Here is an 18,828-nt window from a genome sequence, read left to right on the forward strand (position 1 = left end):
GCACCACTAATGAACTTTTTAGGTCAGCTGTAAACAAAGTCAGGGTAGCCTTGATGATTTCCAATCTCCGATAGGAGTGGCACAAGAAGAAGAATAGTGTACTAGTCAAAATAAACTTGAAAAATTAAATCTGCATTTGTTTTTAGATTGTGTCACTATTATTAGGTACCCTTATTTATGATATCACTAAGAAAATATTAAGTCAACTAAACCCGCACCCGGGTGACTTATTTGGCACGACACTCAAAATTTGCTGAAAACTTTCTTCTACGAAACTTCTAGAATTCGAATAAATTGAAAATGTATATACAATACCTGAAGTACTATAGAACCAGCTAACATACTTTAATTTAACAGTATGCAAAAAATAAATCAACTTATTGAAGATTATTGAAAAAATAAGTCAACAAACCCCGGTTTCCCCTATCTGCACCGAAAACAATCAAAAATCATTCAAAATAAATAAATGCTGTAGATGATTTTGATGTCAGCTATAAAAAGAAAGGTTCATTAATATTTATCCGTAATGAAATTCCTAGAATTGATAAAGTCCTAACAGATATAAATAATGATAATCAGGGCTGCGATGTATCACTTAAGTTGAATATAACATAGTTATCCTGAAGTTACGTTATAATGGTCGAATTGGTGTGATGTATCATATTTAACTTAACTACTTGCGTTACTTCTTGAATTATCTGATATATCAACTGTCATTTTTATAATGGTACGTTATACGTGAAGTTACGAGATAACTTTGTAGTTGAGAGGTTCATCTTTTGACTTGTTTTTAGAAAGAAAGTGAAAACTCAACGAAGAATGCTTCCAGACAGAGCTTGAATTCCAACGATGCTTTAGGTTGTCCCGGGATTTTGTGCGGCATTTTATTAATTGAATCAATGAATATTGTTATTAAATATTGAACAGCAGAAAATTCAAAATATCAAAAAAGTAGATCTAAAATAGCAATTAAAAACAGGTAGGTAATAATAACATTAAAACAATAATTAAAAAAAAATTTGAAGCACTCATGGGAGTGCCGACAGAAGTGAAAACTTCTTATAATACCTAAATTACGAGCTCAATGCTTTTTACCCATCCAAAAAAAATTGCTATACCTATATTATATACGCGTTGCGTACGTTCTATGCTATTTATGTATACATATACATAATATATACAGGGTGAGGCAAATAAGGGGCCTATTAGAAATATCTCGAGAACTAAAGGCAATAGAATCATGAAAATTTGAATAAAGGGGTTATGAAGAGTCATCTATTTAATGAAAATTTTTTCATCTATTTGCTACTTCCGGTTATACCGGAAGTTGCTAATAACTTCGTTTTTTTAAATGGGATACCCTGTATAAGTTTACATTTTTGGATTCTCTTCGATGTCTGCTTTCTTAAAATATGAGGTTTTGTAATGTTATACAGGGTATTTTAAAAGATAATTACGTTTTTTTATTAATTTCGTAGCAACATTCACACCCTGTAGAATTGTAGTAGTTTGACATCTAAAACTCTACTTACGTTCAAATGACTTTTAATATAGTCTACTATTGTTAGGAATCATTAGTATAGCTAAATTTTTAATTTTAGTATACAGGGTTGGTCGAAACTCGGAATGAGTATTTTCTGAGTTTTCTTAAATGGAACACCCTGTATTTTAGTATTGTAATGAAATGATATTTTATGGTACTTTTTTATTTCTTAAGCATTCCCTATACCTAACTGCTTTAATTTGTGCTTAATTGTTAATCGCACCAACAATCTTAACTACGTAGGTATTTTGATAGCTAAACCATTATTGGTAATTTTAAGGATCAGTCTGGATTAATATGTATTTATTTCTGAAAAATTATTTATGATTGAATTTTTTCACGCCCAACCTAATAAAATTTTACGTATTTTTTGTTGCAATTAATGTTTAGTTTGAATCACCAATAACTCACAAATTAAAGCAATTAGGTATAGGTAAATGCTTAAGAAATAAAAAAGTACCATGAAATATCATTCCATTACAATACTAAAATACAGGGTGTTCCATTTAAGAAAACTCAGAAAATATTCATTCCGAGTTTCGACTAACCCTGTATACTAAAATTTCAAAATTAGCTATACTAATGATTCTTAACAATAGTAGACTATATTAAAAATCACTTGAACGTAAGCAGAGTTTTAAATGTCAAACTATTACAATTCTACAGGGTGTGAATGTTGCTACGAAATTAATAAAAAAAACGTTAATATCTTTTAAAATACCCTGTATAATATTACAAAACCTCATATTTTAAGAAAGAAGATATTGAGGAGAATCCAAAAATGTAAAAATATACAGGGTGTCCCATTTAAAAAAACGAAGTTATAAGCAACTTCCGGTATAACCGGAAGTTGTAAAGAGATGAAAATATTTTTATTTAATAGATCATCCTTCAAAACCCCTTCAGTCAAATTTTCATGAATCTGCTGCCTTTAGTTCTCGAGATATTTCTAATAGGCCAGTTATCTGCCTCACCCTATATACGTACGAAATTTAGTTCGGCAAAGTGATGACGGTCGCAAACACAATACTTTTTCCCTATCTAAAAAGTGCAAAACGTCCCTAAAAAAGTTTTCACTTCACAAATTTATTCCGTCGAAGCAATGACGGTCGCTAGTTTAATACTTTTCCCCATCTAAAAAGTGCACAACGTCCCTAAAGAAGTTTTCATTTCAAAAATTTATTTCGTCGAAGCAATGACGGTCGCGATGACGGTCGCTAATTCAATACTTTTTCCCCATCTAAAAAGGGCACAACGTCCCTAAATAGGTTTTCACTTCAAAAATTTATTTTCGTCGAAGCAATGACGGTCGCTAATTCAATAATTTTTCTCCATCTAAAAAGTGCACAACGTCCCTAAAGAAGTTTTCATTTCAAAAATTTATTTCGTCGAAGCAATGACCGTCGTGAGGACGGTCGCTAATTCAATAATTTTTCCCCATTTAAAAAGGGCAAAACGTCCCTAAGAAAGTTTTCACTTCAAAACATTATTTCGTCGAAGCAATGACGGTCGCGATGACGATCGATAATTCAATACTTTTTCCCCATCTAAAAAGTGCACAACCTCCCTAAAGAAGTTTTCACTTCAAAAATGTATTTCATCGAAGCAATGACGGTCGGGATGACGGTCGCTAATTCAATAATTTTTCCCCATCTAAAAAGTGCACGTTTCTACAGAAGTTTTCACTTCAAAAATTTATTTCGCCGAAGCTATGACGGTCGCTAATTCAACACTTTTTCCCCATTTAAAAATGGCAAAACGTCCCTAAGAAAGTTTTCACTTCAAAACATTATTTCGTCGAAGTAATGACGGTCGCTAATTCAATACTTTTTCCCCATCTAAAAAGTGCACAACGTCCCTAAAGAAGTTTGCACTTCAATAATATTACTATTATTATACGTAGATTATAATAATATACGTACGAAATTTATTTCGTCGAAGCGATGACGGTCGCGATGACATGACGGTCAAGAAATCAATCCTTTTCCCCATCCCAAAATAGATTTTACATTTATTTTAAATTTAAATACTTCTACACAATTTATAATACCTACACATAATGATTATAAGTACAAAATTTATTTCGCCGAAGATATGACGGTCACAATGACGGTAGCGAAATAAATCCTTTTTCCCCATGCTAAAATAGGTTTTACATATATTTTAAATTTAAATACTACTATACAATTTATATAAACCTACACATAATATACCTATATATTATTATGTACAAAATTTATTTCGCCGAAGCAATGACGGTCGAGATGATGGTCGCGAAATCAATCCTTTTTCCCCATCCTAAAATAGGTTTTACATTTATTTTAAATTTAAATACCTCTACACAATTTATATATACATGCACATAATATATAACATAATCGACGACGGTCGCAATGACGGTCGCGAATTCAATGCTTTTTCCCCTATCAAAAAATCGCACAACGTCCCTAAAGAAGTTTTCACTTCAATAAAAAATAGAACGGTAATACACACTTTTAAAAATAGAAAAATTATACAAGAAACAAGTAACGGAGAGCGATACATCACACAGAATTTACGTTAAAAGTTACCGGGACAATTATCTACCAGTTATTTTAACTTAACGCAAAATGTTAAAAATAATATTGGTAATACATCACAGGGCTGAATGACTTATCAAATTTTAAGAGAACCACGTTTTACAAACTCTTAAGAAAATTAAATTTTAAAGTTCAAAAACTTGGAACAAACAGTCTGCTACTTGACAAAAATGAAATTGTGCTATGACGAAGAAATTATTTGCAAAAGAAATATAAAGCTGAAAATAGAACAACTTATTACTTAAATGAAACGTGGATAAATGCTGGTCATACTAACTCAAAAGTTTTGGGTGGATGCTTCTGTGACTCTGCAAGACGTAAATTTTTAGATGGACTGTCGACCGGCTTAAGAAATCTATCAGGTAATTCAAATTAAAAAACCTTCCATTTTTTAATTATCATCTTTTTAATTAACACTTTTACTTTTACTTAATAGGTAAAAGACAAATAATCTGTCACATAGGAAGTGAGAATGGTTACATGAAAATATTTCATTTATAAAAATAATGTTTTACGCGAAAACCAATGAACTGTTTTTCATTTTATAACAAGCTCATTAACTTAAAGCTGCGACTATCAGTCGAGTCGTGTATAGGCAGATCGTACTTTTGCTGTCTCTGCTACAAAATGTAGCTGCTCTTTGTCAAAGCGACACGTACGGCCAATGAATCACTTCACTTTTTTCCAGTCATTGAATACGATATTTTGGAGGTCATTAATTCTTTGAAAAACAAAACGGCCACAGGGTTTGATGGCATGCCAGTCTCACTCTTAAAGGGATGTTCATTACAATCAGTTACTTTTATAACTAGTATGGTACAACTAGACCCAAACTCAGACATCCAAAGTGAAAGTTATAGACCAAATTTTTCTATATGGTCCACATATTATTCAGTAAAAAGTTACACCATTTTGAGCGTCGGGTTTGGGGGGGGGGACTGTAAATTAGTAGTTTTTTACGTTTTTCGTCAATATTTCTAAAAATATGCTGTTTAGCGTGAACAATGTTCTATACAAAAATGTTCTACATTAAATCTTAAATAAAAAAGGTCCTATGCATAATCCTTCTAAAGCAAACGGTTCCAAAGTTACGGAGGTAGTATAGTCTAATTGATCCAAAAAAAGGCCCAACCCCGTCAACCCAAATAACAGTTTTCCTCCAACACCAAATTGTTCTATATGGTTTAAATATTGTTCAGTAAAAACTTACACCGTTTTGAGCGTCGGGTTTGGGATGGGGAGGGGAGAGGGCTGTAGTAGAGGGAAGAGGAGAGGGCTGTAGTAGAGGGAAGGGGAGAGTAGTTTTTAAGTTTTTCGTCAATATTTCCAAACCTAAGCGGTTTATCGTGAACAATATTTTATACAAAAATGTATTACATTAAATTTGAAACGAAAATTTTACTGTTGAAATGATATTCATGCGACATTGTCCCTAGAAAGTTCATAGTGGGTTTCTCCGTACCAGAGATTTATATGGCCTAGGCCTGTAGAAGCCTCTTGAAGGTGGTGAGGTTGACGTTCCTTCAACGGCAAATTACATTTAGAAAAAGCAAATAAAAGAGAAATAGCAAATTACATTTAAAAAACATAATCCTGTTAAAAAAATTAGTTTCCTCAGTAACACCATTATAATTTGCACAAATAATATAAAAAAAAAACATGAAAAACCTCCACTTTGCACCCCCCGTAACACAGAAACCGTTAATTTTAGAACAATTATGCAAAGGAACTTCCTCGTTTCAAATTTAATGTAGAACAGTTTGTATAGAATATTGTTTACTAAACCCCTTAGGTTTAGAAATATTGACGAAAAACGTTAAAACACTACCAATTTACCGACTTCTTCCCTCTCCGTTCCACCAAACCCGACGCTCAAACTGGTGTAACTTTTTACTGAACAATACATGGACCATATAGAACAATTTGTTGTTGGAATAAAACTTTAATTTGAAATGACGGGGTTAGGCCTTTTTTGGACCAATTATACTATACTACCTCCGTAACTTTGTTTACCGTTTTTGTATACTACCTCCGTGAACCGTTTTTGTTTAGAATTTAATGTAGAACATTTTTGTAATTTTTCACGCTAAACCGCATAGTTTTAGAAATATTTACGGAAAACGTAAAAAACTACTAATTTACCGACATCTCCCCCGCCTCCCCCCGAACCCGACGCTCAAAATGGGGTAACTTTTTACTGAACAATATGTGGACCATAAGAAAAATTTGGTGTTGGAGGAAAGCTTTTACTTTGGATGTCTGGGTTATGCCTTTTTTTGGATCAATTGTATCATACTAAACTGAATTATTTCATTATTCCGTGAGTACCGGAAAATTCCCAGATATTTTAAAAACTTCAAAAGTAGTACCGGTTTATAAGAAAGGTTCACGAAACTTATTGTCAAATTATAGAGGCATATCTATTTTTAGCGTTATCGCAAAAACGTATGAAAAAGTAGTGTATAATGTATGTAAGTACGTCATTTTTAAGTAAAACTAGAATCCTTTGTAATAAACAACATGTATTTCGACAAGGACGTTCGTGTGAAACAGATATTTAAGTAAGAAATATTATTTGATCTCTCAACGGCCTTCGACTGTCTGGATCCAGTATGTCTTTTTTTTTGGGAGGTGAGAATCTTCTAAAGACTTCTGGGAAGGTGTCCCAGGTGTGTTGGATTCAACTCTCTACGCCTAACCGTAGCAAGCCGCCTACCAACTAAACTCACCTCCTCTTTCTCCAACCGGCGGGCCAGGAACCGACCTTAGCGGGCATAGCTCTGACCCACCAGCTTTGCTCGTCACCCCCATCTAGCACTCTCTGCGTGCGCTCTGTGACTGTCATGACAACCCGGTTTCGCCACCCCATCCACGCATGCAGCCAGCCAGGGTCCGTAAGGCAACCGACCTATCTGCATGATAATGGGTGAGGAGGCGCGACAACGCTATCATCCCATCCACCGTAAACTGGCAAAGAATTACTAAACAGCCAGTGAGAACAACTAAACTTTCATTCCCCACCCCCTGTAGGAGTGGCCCATTCATCTATACACTCACAACATAAGATATAAACACATGAAAAACAAAACATCTAACATTTACTAACACTAGGATTAAAAATCCTTTTATTTTAAAGGACACTGCCCCGGCAGAAGTGGGAGTTGTATATTGACTACCCACCCCGGTCGGTGCAAAACGACACATGTTCAAAAGAAATACAAACAGATTATCTTTGTTGGAGTCTCCTCTCTCTTTCTTCCTTATGCTTCATCGTTTCAGTGACAAATCCAATGATCAAGTCAAACATTTTTTCATTCATAATGGCTTTATGCATTAATTCTTGGGGCTCACCCAGAGGGGACCCCATCCTCAGCTGCAGCGAGGTTCGCCCTGCATGATATACAGGGCATACGAATATCACGTGGTACGCGTCATCTACCACTTCACACTCGGTACACAGATCGTCCTCAGTCTTTCTTATACGATATGTATATGCCCGAAAGGATCCATGCCCCGTCAAAAATTGTGTGAAATAATAGTTAACGCGCCTGTGTCTGCATTCATACCACCTCACTACATCAGGGATAAGGGTCCTCGTCCAGGCGGCTTTGCCTGTTTCTCTTGACCACTGATCCTGCCAACTTTCCAGGCTTCTTCTTCTTTCTTCTGGTCCTGAACTTATAGCTCCGTTACCCCTTCGATGCATTCGTACCCTCTCCTCTGTCAGAATGTGCACCGGCACAGCTCCGGCCACTACCTGTAGAGCAACGGTTGATACGGTTCTGTACGCGCTGCACACTCTGATCAGGGGTTTTCTTTGTGCTCTGAGAAGCATGTCTCTGTATTTGGCTTTATTTACCACTTCATGCCATACTGGAGCCCCGTATAATATTATTGACATAATGGATTGTAGCATTACTGCCCGTTTGTGTGATCCAGGGCTTCCTATATTCGGCATTAATTTTTGTAGGACTGAGGTCCTTGCCTCCGCTTTCCGACATGCTTCATGTATATGTGGGCCGAATGACCTTCTGTCGTCGAAGATTATTCCCAAATACTTAACTGTTTTCTGGGGTTTTAGTTCGGAGCCTCTGAACCGAAAATTAATGTCTTTTCGATCCCGCCGTCCCCTCAAGATAATTATCTCAGTCTTTTCTACTGCCAATTTTAAATCGTTGTTCTCTATCCATTTCGCGGTTTCTTCTATTGCTGTGTTTACTTTATGTATGATGCCTCGATTCGTGTCGTCCTCGATTAGTAGGGCTAGGTCGTCTGCGTATGCTATTGCCCTTACTCCTTGTGTTCTATTTACCTCTAGTACCCCATTGTATAATATGTTCCATAATGTGGGTCCCAGGACTGACCCTTGGGGTACTCCAGCAGTCATATTCATCTTATTTTTCTTCGTTATGCATACGCTTCTTTCCGATAGGTAGTCCTTTATTATATTGGACATATAATCCGGGGCCCCCAGCTCGACAATCCTGTCGATGATGAGGCCCCAGTTCGCCGAGTTGAAGGCATTTTTAATGTCCAATAGAACAAGTACCACCCACCTCTTTCTACTTGTTTGTGCCGCGTCTCTAATCCAGATCGCTGCGTCTACTGCTGATCGACCTTTTCGAAATCCGAATTGTTGACTGGATAGAGCTCTCTCACTTGCCAATACCCCTTCCAGCCTCTTCTTCACAAGAATTTCATAAAACTTGCCAAGGCAGTCTAGAAGGCATATCGGCCTGTAGGAGGATGCCGAGTCGGGGGGTTTCCCAGGCTTGAGTAGCAATACCAGATTTGCTTCCTTTAATTCCCTGGGAAACTCTTGATTCCGCAGTAGATTGTTAAATACTCTTCTGATCAAACCTGGTTTCTCTGTTGCTATTATCTTCAGTGCCTCGGGTGGCAGACCATCGGGGCCGGGAGCTTTACCCGATTTGATTTCCTGACCAGCGGCTTTTATTTCTTCCTCCGTAAACTCCTCCACTACCGTGGGGAAAATCTTCAAGAAAGCTTGCTCCTCCTTGGCAGGAAAGAGAAGTTCCGCAGATTCACGCCGCTGGTCTTCGTCTAGTCTGTATGGGGCGATCATTTTGAGAGACTTCATTGTTATTTTGTATGCGTCTCCCCATATGTCATTTTCTAGCGCGTCTATCAGATTCTGCCACCTTTCCTTTTTCTCTTTCTTTATTTTGTTGTTTAGATTCCTCTTCGCTGTTTTATATATCTCATTGAGCTCGGGGTTGCCCTGGCTTCTTGTGTAATTCCTCCGAGCTCGGAGGCACACTTCCCGTAGTTCTCTTATCTCATCCGTCCACCAATAGGGGGTTCTTTCGTTATTTTTTGTCTTTTCTGTGGCCAACTCAACGGCATTAGCGAGTGTCTTCCTAAGTTGGCCCAGATCTGTAATTGCATCTTCGTCGATTTTTTTAATCTCCGACAGGTACCTGTTTTTGTTTAATATTTTCTCTCTTCGACCTATCGGTTTTCTTAGAACCCTCCCTTTAACCATCACCTCGTACGTTATATAACAGTGGTAGGTGAATAACTGTTCGTCGAGGACATCCCAATTTTTTATGCGTCTGGATAGCCTTTCGGTTGCAATGGTTACATCAATATGTGATTTGCTAGCCCCTCTTACGAATGTGGGTTTGTTGTTATTGAGTACATGGAGGCCAGCCTGGGCTATTCATTCATTCCAGAACTCTCCCTTCTCATCATTCATGGGCGAGCCCCATGACCTAGATTTTGCGTTGATGTCCCCGACAATCATTATTTGCTTCTCTCTTGTAGCGATGCTCATTATTTCATCTACTTTTTGTTTGTAGTCTCTGATGGGTATGTTTGGAGATATGTAGCATGCCAGGAGACAAAAATCCTTCATCTTAATGAGAATATAATTTCCGCCCCTGACTATGCCACGCACGCCAAGATCTTTATTTCTGAAGAGCACCGCCACGTTTTTGTTTATATCCTGCACCCAGCCACCGTCCGACGTTATTTTTTTGTTAGGTTCCGGGACGATGAGTAAGTCTATTTTTAGCGTGCAGGCTTTCGCGTGGACGAGATCGTGTGCCCGTTTTGCGCGGCCCACGTTCACCTGCATTATCCTTATACCAGGTTGATCCTTGAGGTTCATTTTTGGTTCAGTTCTCTAGAGAGTTGACCCGTATCCGTTTGTATATATTGAACACAATAAATATAAATAAAATAAAGGTGTAAATATAAAATGAATAAATAGGTAAATAAATAAATAAAAGATTAAAATGGTATACTGGACAATACACAACACACTAAGATTTTTAAAATTATATGTAAATTAAATTTTATATAAATAAAATTTATATAAATAAAATGTGTATAGATAAAATTTTCAAATAAATAAAATAAATAAATATAAATATGTATGATTAAAATCGATAAATTTACCCTATAAAAGGTGATTTCCTGTTTCACTGGTGGGCTGTATAGGGGCCCACCTCCGTTCATCAGGAAACCACTTCTCACCCTTTCGCTTTTGTTTCTTTTAATGTTTTATGAGTTCCCTTTCCCCTCCCCTGCCGTACACCCACGCCCTATAGGCTGGGCATGTCATGCGGTCCATTCTATGACCCTCTTCCTTACAAGTTAAGCAGTACGCAGTGCTGCTACACTGCACCGCTGTATGCCCGTTTTTAAAGCAGTTGTAGCAGCATGCTACCCTGCTCTCCCCTGTGCACTCATAGGTGCTGTTACCATAATGGAGGCACTTATAACACCTTACCGGCGTATGGCGTTCCATTATGGGGCATATAACCCAACCTATTACTATCGTTCTATACCTCCGTAGCTCTTCTGCTTTTGAGGGGCGTACGGCTATGGTCGCCACCTGTTCCCCATGCCTATTTATACGTAGCGTTTTGACATCTATTTCGTCCTCAGGGATACCGGTATATGTTGTTATCGCGCTTATTAGCTGTTCTTCTGTAAACCCAGGGTCTATTGCCGTGATGGAAAAATAATTTTCTTTCTTCCGAACAGCCATGCTCATTCCCGTTATTTTACTGTCCATCTCCTTCTTCAGTTTCTCCGCTGCTCCCTTCCCCTTTAGTTTTACGAGGATGTCTCCCCCTTCTGTTTTTTTTAGCCTATTTACTTTTAAGCCAATCTTCCCTATATCAATTTTCTGATTCATCTCTTTTAATACATCAGTGTATGATTTCCCCCCGTTTTGATTAGGAGCGCTTCTTCCTGCTCATGCCTCTCCCCTTTATCCATCTCCTTCCCTCTGATAACTATTTCCCATACTATATTTTCTTTTCTCCCCACAAATTCGAGAGCTTTTCGCACATCTTCCTTATTTATCTCGTTGTTAACGATGACTCTAACGGTTTCCGGGGGCTTCTCCCTTTTTTTATTATATTTATGGCCTTTACAGCCATTTCATACATTCCCTGTTCACCCACTTTGGTTACATATGTGTACCACTGCCTCCTTTGGTTGGCCATAGAGCTTTTCTTTACATTTTCTATGTACTCTATGTCGCCCACTTTGCATTCCTCAATGACTTCTGCTACTTCTTGTAACCAGAAAGAAGGAGATTTCCTGTTGGAGTGAATGCACAGAGAGTGATAAACTCCAACAGACGAAGGAAAAAGAAGATCTACTTAATGTAGCCAAAGGAACAACAATGTGGCTTCTGCGTTGAAGAAGCTGAAGTCTAAAATACTACTTTGCAGTAGTACTTGTATGGAAAGATGCTAAGACGAAGAGTATAGAATTGATATAGGACTGAAGATGAAAATTATGAATAGATAGATGTAACTTGAATAGCTAGAGCTCAATATGCAAGAGAATGGCCACTTGACACTCAAGGAAGGATTCGGCCAATTTGCACGGCTATTTCTGGCTAGACAATAAATTAAAGGAAATGACTATGATGGCTAGAAAAGAAGATATTAAGACAATGTTCACAAAATAGATAGAGTAAATATAATAATATAATGAAAATAGAATAAATTTTTGGGCGCCAGAAGAAGGATAACTGGATTAACCCTCTTCCAGGTATTCTATGCTGCTATAGAGTATGTTAAATTTGTAGTACAAGTATATTAAATGTACAAATATAAAGGAATAATATAAGAAAAAAAAATATGCACAATAAATATATATTTATTAAATTTAACTACTAGATGTTCACAATCTCCGAGTTAAGACAAGTAACTAGTATGTGACTCTAACATGACAAAAAAATGATACTAGTGAAAGTCAATTACAAAATTATCACACAAATGTGATCTAAGAATAATCTTAATAAGGTTAGAAAATCTGAATAAGGGTACCTCTAATACAGAAAGTACAACTTACACCTAGATTAGTATGAACCCTTCACCAAATAACACTTGTACGATTTTAATACGTACACCCTAATTGAATACTACCTGATAATAGAATAAGGAAAATACCTAATGTAAATAATATATATTTTACAACCCTCAATGTGTTGACGGGTAACAAGTCCCTAAATGAACCAACTTAGTACTGGATACAAAAGATCCTTTTCTGACTAGTGGTTCTAAATAATAATCGCAAGTAAAACTAGTACCTTCCTGAGGGGATGGGTACTAGGGATTTATTCAAATATAATATAAAAAAATTAATAGTTAACGTTAAATAATATTTACAAAAATCTAATACAAATTGAAAAATTATGAAACAAGTTGAATGATTTTAAATTTAGGTGAATTGAACTAATATTATTTTTAAATTACTGAGAAAACAAGTCTAAAATTAATACGAACCAAGGGGAAAGAACATGTATGGGGAGAATCTTCGAGCTCGAAACTTCTACCAAGAATTATATAAATTTGGGGGAACAGTACTAACTGTTAGGTATGGTTATTATAACTAAAATGTACTTAAATTTGTAGAGAAAAAAAAAATATTTATGTGTAATTAAATTATGAACTTATGTGTATCTAACTTAAATGTCCTGAATATTACAAAAAAAAAACAGTATAAGTCTTTAACTAGTATGAATAATTGTCCCTCAAAACAAACCCCTTTTCACGCGTTCCAACACTGATCCTTGGTGTATGGTACCAAATCCGTGGTACGAAGTTAACACCGAAGTGGTGCAACTGCCCAATAGCTAATGAACCTGTCCCTCGGAGGGTGCAGGATGATGAACCAAAACAAAACAAATGGGACTGTATCCTTAGACTTGTTCCCTGGTTGACTGAATCTTGGAAGTGTCTGCTCTCGGTGTTAGAGAGGGTTTACCAGCGGTAATAATAGATTTCTCCCGAATGGCTAAAAACAAAATATTCCCAGTTTATTCCTAATAAAACATGTCAGAAAAAGAAGTAAAAGAGAGAAGTTAATGAGGAAAGGTTTTTAGAAAAGAACTACAAAAATCCGACCTTTCATTGACCCAAAAAAACCTATCTACCTTCACATTTTAACCATAGGTTGTGATCAGACTTTTAACAAATATGGCCTTGATTCGAATAGACAAGAAAACTTACAATAATAGGTTTTTTTCAAAAGAAGTTGTACATGTATGGTATAAAGAAATAGGTACTGTGAAAATATATGAACATATTAGATATGGGAAAAGAATTATGAAGTCTATGAAGTAAAATTTAGTAGGTTTCAAGAAGTAATGATATAATTGGCAATAGGTTTTCATAACTGGAAATTTTTTATGAACATAACCCCATATTAAGAATGTTATTAAAGATCTTTTCTGGATACATGATAGACACTGCAACATTCTACATAAAAGCCAATCGATGACTTAATTTAAATTCAATCCATAATGAGAATAATATTAAAATTGCCACAATTATGACACCATATTGAAAAAACTATTATAAAAAACATACCCGTGTGAGATCCTTTTTCTTACAGTTTCATTATTCCGTCACTTTAATTCACTCAACTTTCTATAACTTGCAACAACAATAATGGAACTATGCAACTGGAAATAACTTATTTTAATTATATAATTAGAAAACTCACGCCGCCATTCTTATTGACACTCCCAAGACCAATGCTTCCCTCTTCACCGTTCCGGCTTCGTGACAGCTAGCGGCCGGTGTTCAGTACCAACCTCAAGAAATATCAATGTGACCACCATACACCCAGTATGACGTCACCAAGGGAATTTTGTACGAACTGGTTTTTAATATTCTAAGAAAATACTTTTGACAATAATTAAATAAGGTGTTCCCATTAATAATTAATTAAATAAGTGATGGAACGTCACATTCTTCCCTGAGCGTTCTTATGACGCCCTCTACCCCCCCGTCTTTTATTTCGTTTTTAGTTATTATTATGCATTCTTTTTTTTTCAATTGTCTCTTGCAGTCCCCCATGTTCCCACTTCGTTTTTTCAAACACCTTGTCCTCCCATTTCTTCTCGTGGATTTGACTAAAGGTGTCTATGTCTCCTCCCTTGTTTACAATTCCTATTATTTTTTCTGTTTCTTTTCTTTGTCTCTCTTGCTCGATCTTAATTTTACATTGTTCGCATCTTATATTTTTCTCCTCCCCTTGTGTTGTTTGATTTGGGCTAATTTTTCTGTTTTGTATAGAGTTAATTTCCCCTATGAGTTTTTCATTCTTATTCTTTCGTCCTCTATTGGGCCTTCTGTATTAAGTATATCGAGTATTTGTTTCATTTTCCGTTGGACCTTTTCCCTGTCGGTTTCTTCTGGATATTTTTTGCTTTCTTCAAGTTTTTCTTTTTTGAATTTTTCATTTATCTCAAGGCTGTCCCCTTTTCTTTTTTTCATTTGCTGCATTTCTCTTCTGTCCTCTTCGTCGAACAAGAAGGCTGTTAAAACACTCTCCTCTATATCTTCCCAAGTTCCTCCCCTTTCTTCTTCCGTTTTTTCATCGTGACTTTCTGTGAAGGCTTTCGCTTCCAGGATTTTCACCAAGGGATCTTCCTCTTCTTTCTCTTCCTCCTCTTTTTCTTCTTCTTCTCTTGTATTAATTTCTTCCCCTACAAGTGTCGAGTGCTTTATGGCACCCGACCTGTTTAGTTTAGGCTGTTGATCGTGCCGTTGTAGCAATTCCCTTTCAAACTTTCTCAGCTCATCTTCATCTATTGTGCCGTCTTGCGACTGTTCTTCCCTATTCTCAATTTTACTCATTAATGCGTCGTCATTGTCCTTTTGCCTTTGGTCGTCGTTATTTTTTCCTTTAGGTTTTTTTGAGTTGGTTTTATTCATATGAATTCCCACGAGTCGGGACGTGCTACGCGTCCGACGTGGCAGTGCGCCCTTACCACGTTAAGGCTAGGTTCTTCGGGAGGTCGCCAGGAATCCCGAAGGGATCGTTTGTGATGCTCTAACCCTCGCATCTCTCATATCTTTGGCACGATGCCTTCCACCGTGATAGTGGGGATTATTTTATTGAGGTTTACTCCTCTAGGCTTTTTATCACGGTTGCCTCCGGACGCAGTAGCAGCCTGTATTCACAGGCTACCTGGAATTTCCGCGTAACTGCTGCCTCCACTGTTACGCGGGATTGGGAGTGGATGTGTGGTGGGAAAGGTACTTTGGCAGGGTAAGACATGGCGGCTACTCGTTATGGGTATGTCGAAAAAGATTTCGAATAGAGATTTGTGATCGGAGTTCGACGGCAGAGCCCCCGCATGGTGCGTGGGGCTCCACCATCGACCCCCGGCCACAACGCTGGAGTGGGCGAGATTAACTTTAGGAATTAGAGTAGTCGCAGGGAAGTTGGAGGGTGAAATACAACTGCTGAAGGCGAAGGCGTCGCAACTGCTCGCCTCAGTTGCGCCGCCTTTTAGCGTCCAGCGGCGATGGCCGGCGACCACCTGGTGCACAGTCGCTGGACGCTGGGACTGTTCTTGGTTTCATCGGTCGTGCTCCCCTCACAATTTTTTAGGGACCACGACCGGTTACTCGGCCCTCCCACCGTCGTCGAGGTAGAATTACAGTCCCAGGGAGAGGGATCCAGTATGTCTAAAAGAAAAACTTATAGCTATAGGCATTCGCTAACCAGTTAATTCATGGATATATTTTTACACAACGAATAGACCACTTTTTGTGTCCATTAATAATGTTTCCTCGGAAATATACTGTAGTAATTTAGGAATAACTAAATTACTACAGTATACCCCAGGGGGGTATATTAGGTCCACTACTCTTTTTAATTTATGTAAATGATATGCCAATAATATATCTCAGAAAAACTTATATTCATGTATGCAGACGATACCACCATACTTGTCTCAGCAGAATCCTTCGAGTTAGCACAATCGAAGATCAAAAATTTAATCTTGTCGTTTAAAAACTGGTGCTACCGAAATAATTTAGTAATAAATCTAGATAAGATAGTGTGAAAAGCGCCAATAAAAATATCAATATATTTGTCTATCTATTGGCTTTTCCCTCGAAGCATTTAAAACAAGCTTAATTGGGTAAGAACACAGTTCTAGGAAAATACACAACAGTCTTTGCACTATGTTTGTTGGTAGTTAGTTTTGTAACTCTGAAGCCTGTTACCTCTCTCATTTCTCTCACCAAATCCAAGTTTCCCATAACGGCTTCTGCCTCATCGTGTTTGAACCTCAATTTGGCGTTGAAATCTCCAATTACCAATGTGTAATGGGTTTTTGAAGTTTGTATAGCTGCTCTGATATGCTCATGATTCCTCGTCTGGGTGGCTCGTAGTTGGTACATACACTGTTTGTATGTAGATGGTAAAAATCTATCTTCCTCAGAGCCTCCTTGAAAACAGGTAGACCTAGAAATAGTTCTATCGGGGGATGGAGGAAGACAGATTTTAATCAAAACAAAACCGTACATTTTCTTATTTTATTCTTATACACTTTTTATTGAAATTATGTTTGGTAGCCATTTTTTCTACCAATATTAATTTTACGTAAATCTACAAACATTAATTTACTTTTCTGATGCAGACGACGTTCAAAGATCTTATTAAAACATGCATCGTGTCAGGATACAGATGCCCAGAAAACGTGAAAAAGAAGAGGGAGAGGAAGATATTGATCGGCCAAGAACTGAACAGCGAAGCACTGCAGGTTTAGTAGATGCATCAACATCTGGAATAACGATACATGATATTTGGAATAATGGTAGCTAGTTTTGTAGTTATTTTTAACTTATAAATTATCATGAAGAGATCTGCACCACAAGAGAGTTCTCAAAGAAAAATTACAAACATTTTTCATGTGAAACCAGTGGAAATTGGTGAGTAACATATTTAATAATAGTACTTACCAAATTTTTTATGTACCATTTTATTAACAGATACCATAGTACATAAAATCTACATTAATTTACCTTTCAGAGGCAGACGACGTTCTAAGATCTTATTAAAACATGCATCGTGACAGGAGACAGATGCCCAGGAAACGTGACGAAGAAGAGGGAGAGGAAGAGATTGATCGGCAAAGTACTGAACAGCGAAGCACTGCAGGTTTAGTTGATGCATCAATATCTGGAATAACGATAGATGCTATTTGGAATAATGGTAGCTCGTTTTGTAGTTATTTTTGACTTTATAGATTATCTTGAAGAGATCTGCACCACAAGAGAGTTATCAAAGAAAAATTACAAACATTTTTCATGTGACACCAGTGGAAATTTTCGGTAACATATCTAATAATGGTAGTTACCAAATTTTTTATGTACCATTTTATTGACAGATACCATAGTACATAAAATCTACATTCATTTACTTTTCAGAGGCAGACGACGTTCAAAGATCTTATTAAAACATGCATCGTGACAGGAGACAGATGCCCAGGAAACGTGACGAAGAAGGGGGTGAGGAAGAGATTGATCGGCAAAGTACTGAACAGCGAAGCACTGCAGGTTTAGTTGATGCATCAATATATGGAATAACGATAGATACCATCTGGAATAATGGTAGCTAGTTTTGTACTAGCTACCATTAGCACTTATGTAGCATTTATATATTATTATGAAGACATCTGCACCACAAGAGAGTTCTCAAAGAAAAATTACAAACATTTTTGCATGTGAAAGCAGTGGAAATTGGTGAGTAACATATTTAATAATAGTACTAAATTTTTGATGAGCCATGGTATTAATAGTACATAAAATCTATATTCATTTACTTTTCAGAGGCAGACGACGTTCAAAGAGCTTATTAAAACATGCATCGTGACAGGAGGCAGATGCCCAGGAAACGTGACGAAGAAGAGGGAGAGGAAGAGATTGATCGGCAAAGTACTGAACAGCGAAGCACTGCAGGTTTAGTTGATGCATCAATATATGGAATAACGATAGACGCTATTTGGAATAATGGTGCATTGTTGTGTAGTTATTTTTGACTTTATAAATTATCATGAAGAGATCTGCACCACAAGAGAGTTCTCAAAGAAAAATTACAAATATTTTTCATGTGAAACCAGTGGAAATTGGTGAGTAACATATTTACTAATAGTAGTTACTAAATTTTTTATGTACCATGGTATTAATAGATATCATAGTACATATATGTAAAATCTACATTCATTTACTTTTCAGAGGAAGACGCCGTTCAAAGATCTTATTAAAACATGCATTGTGACAGGAGATGGATGCCCAGGAAACGTAACGAAGAAGAGATTAATCGGCAAAGTACTGAACAGCGAAGCACTGCACGTTTAGTTAATGCATCAACATCTGGAATAACGATAGATGCTATCTGGAATAAGGGTCGCTA

The 18,828-nt window shown here is 36.9% G+C and overlaps 1 protein-coding gene across 2 annotated transcripts; it reads right to left on the reverse strand.

Moving 5' to 3' along the window:
- Positions 1–12,251: 12,251 nt before the first annotated feature.
- On the reverse strand, positions 12,252–16,076 carry LOC126892152 (cilia- and flagella-associated protein 251-like). Of its 2 annotated transcripts, none has more exons than XM_050661612.1 (2): positions 14,119–16,076; positions 12,252–13,407 (listed from the first exon to the last, which is right to left on the reverse strand). In XM_050661612.1, the coding sequence occupies exon 1, from the start codon at positions 15,333–15,335 to the stop codon at positions 14,706–14,708; it is 630 nt and encodes a 209-aa protein (XP_050517569.1). In that variant the 5' UTR covers positions 15,336–16,076; the 3' UTR covers positions 12,252–13,407; positions 14,119–14,705. The 2 variants fall into 2 exon arrangements, with proteins under 2 accessions (XP_050517569.1, XP_050517568.1); XM_050661611.1 differs by having other exon boundaries at positions 14,006–16,076.
- Positions 16,077–18,828: the final 2,752 nt, after the last annotated feature.

This window comes from Diabrotica virgifera, chromosome 9, assembly GCF_917563875.1.
Source record: "Diabrotica virgifera virgifera chromosome 9, PGI_DIABVI_V3a".
Lineage (NCBI taxonomy): Eukaryota > Metazoa > Arthropoda > Insecta > Coleoptera > Chrysomelidae > Diabrotica > Diabrotica virgifera.

What these genes read in the sequence shown, in the direction of transcription:
- LOC126892152 (XM_050661612.1), bottom strand. Translation starts at nt 15,335, where the DNA reads ATGAATAAAACCAACTCAAAAAAACCTAAAGGAAAAAATAACGACGAC.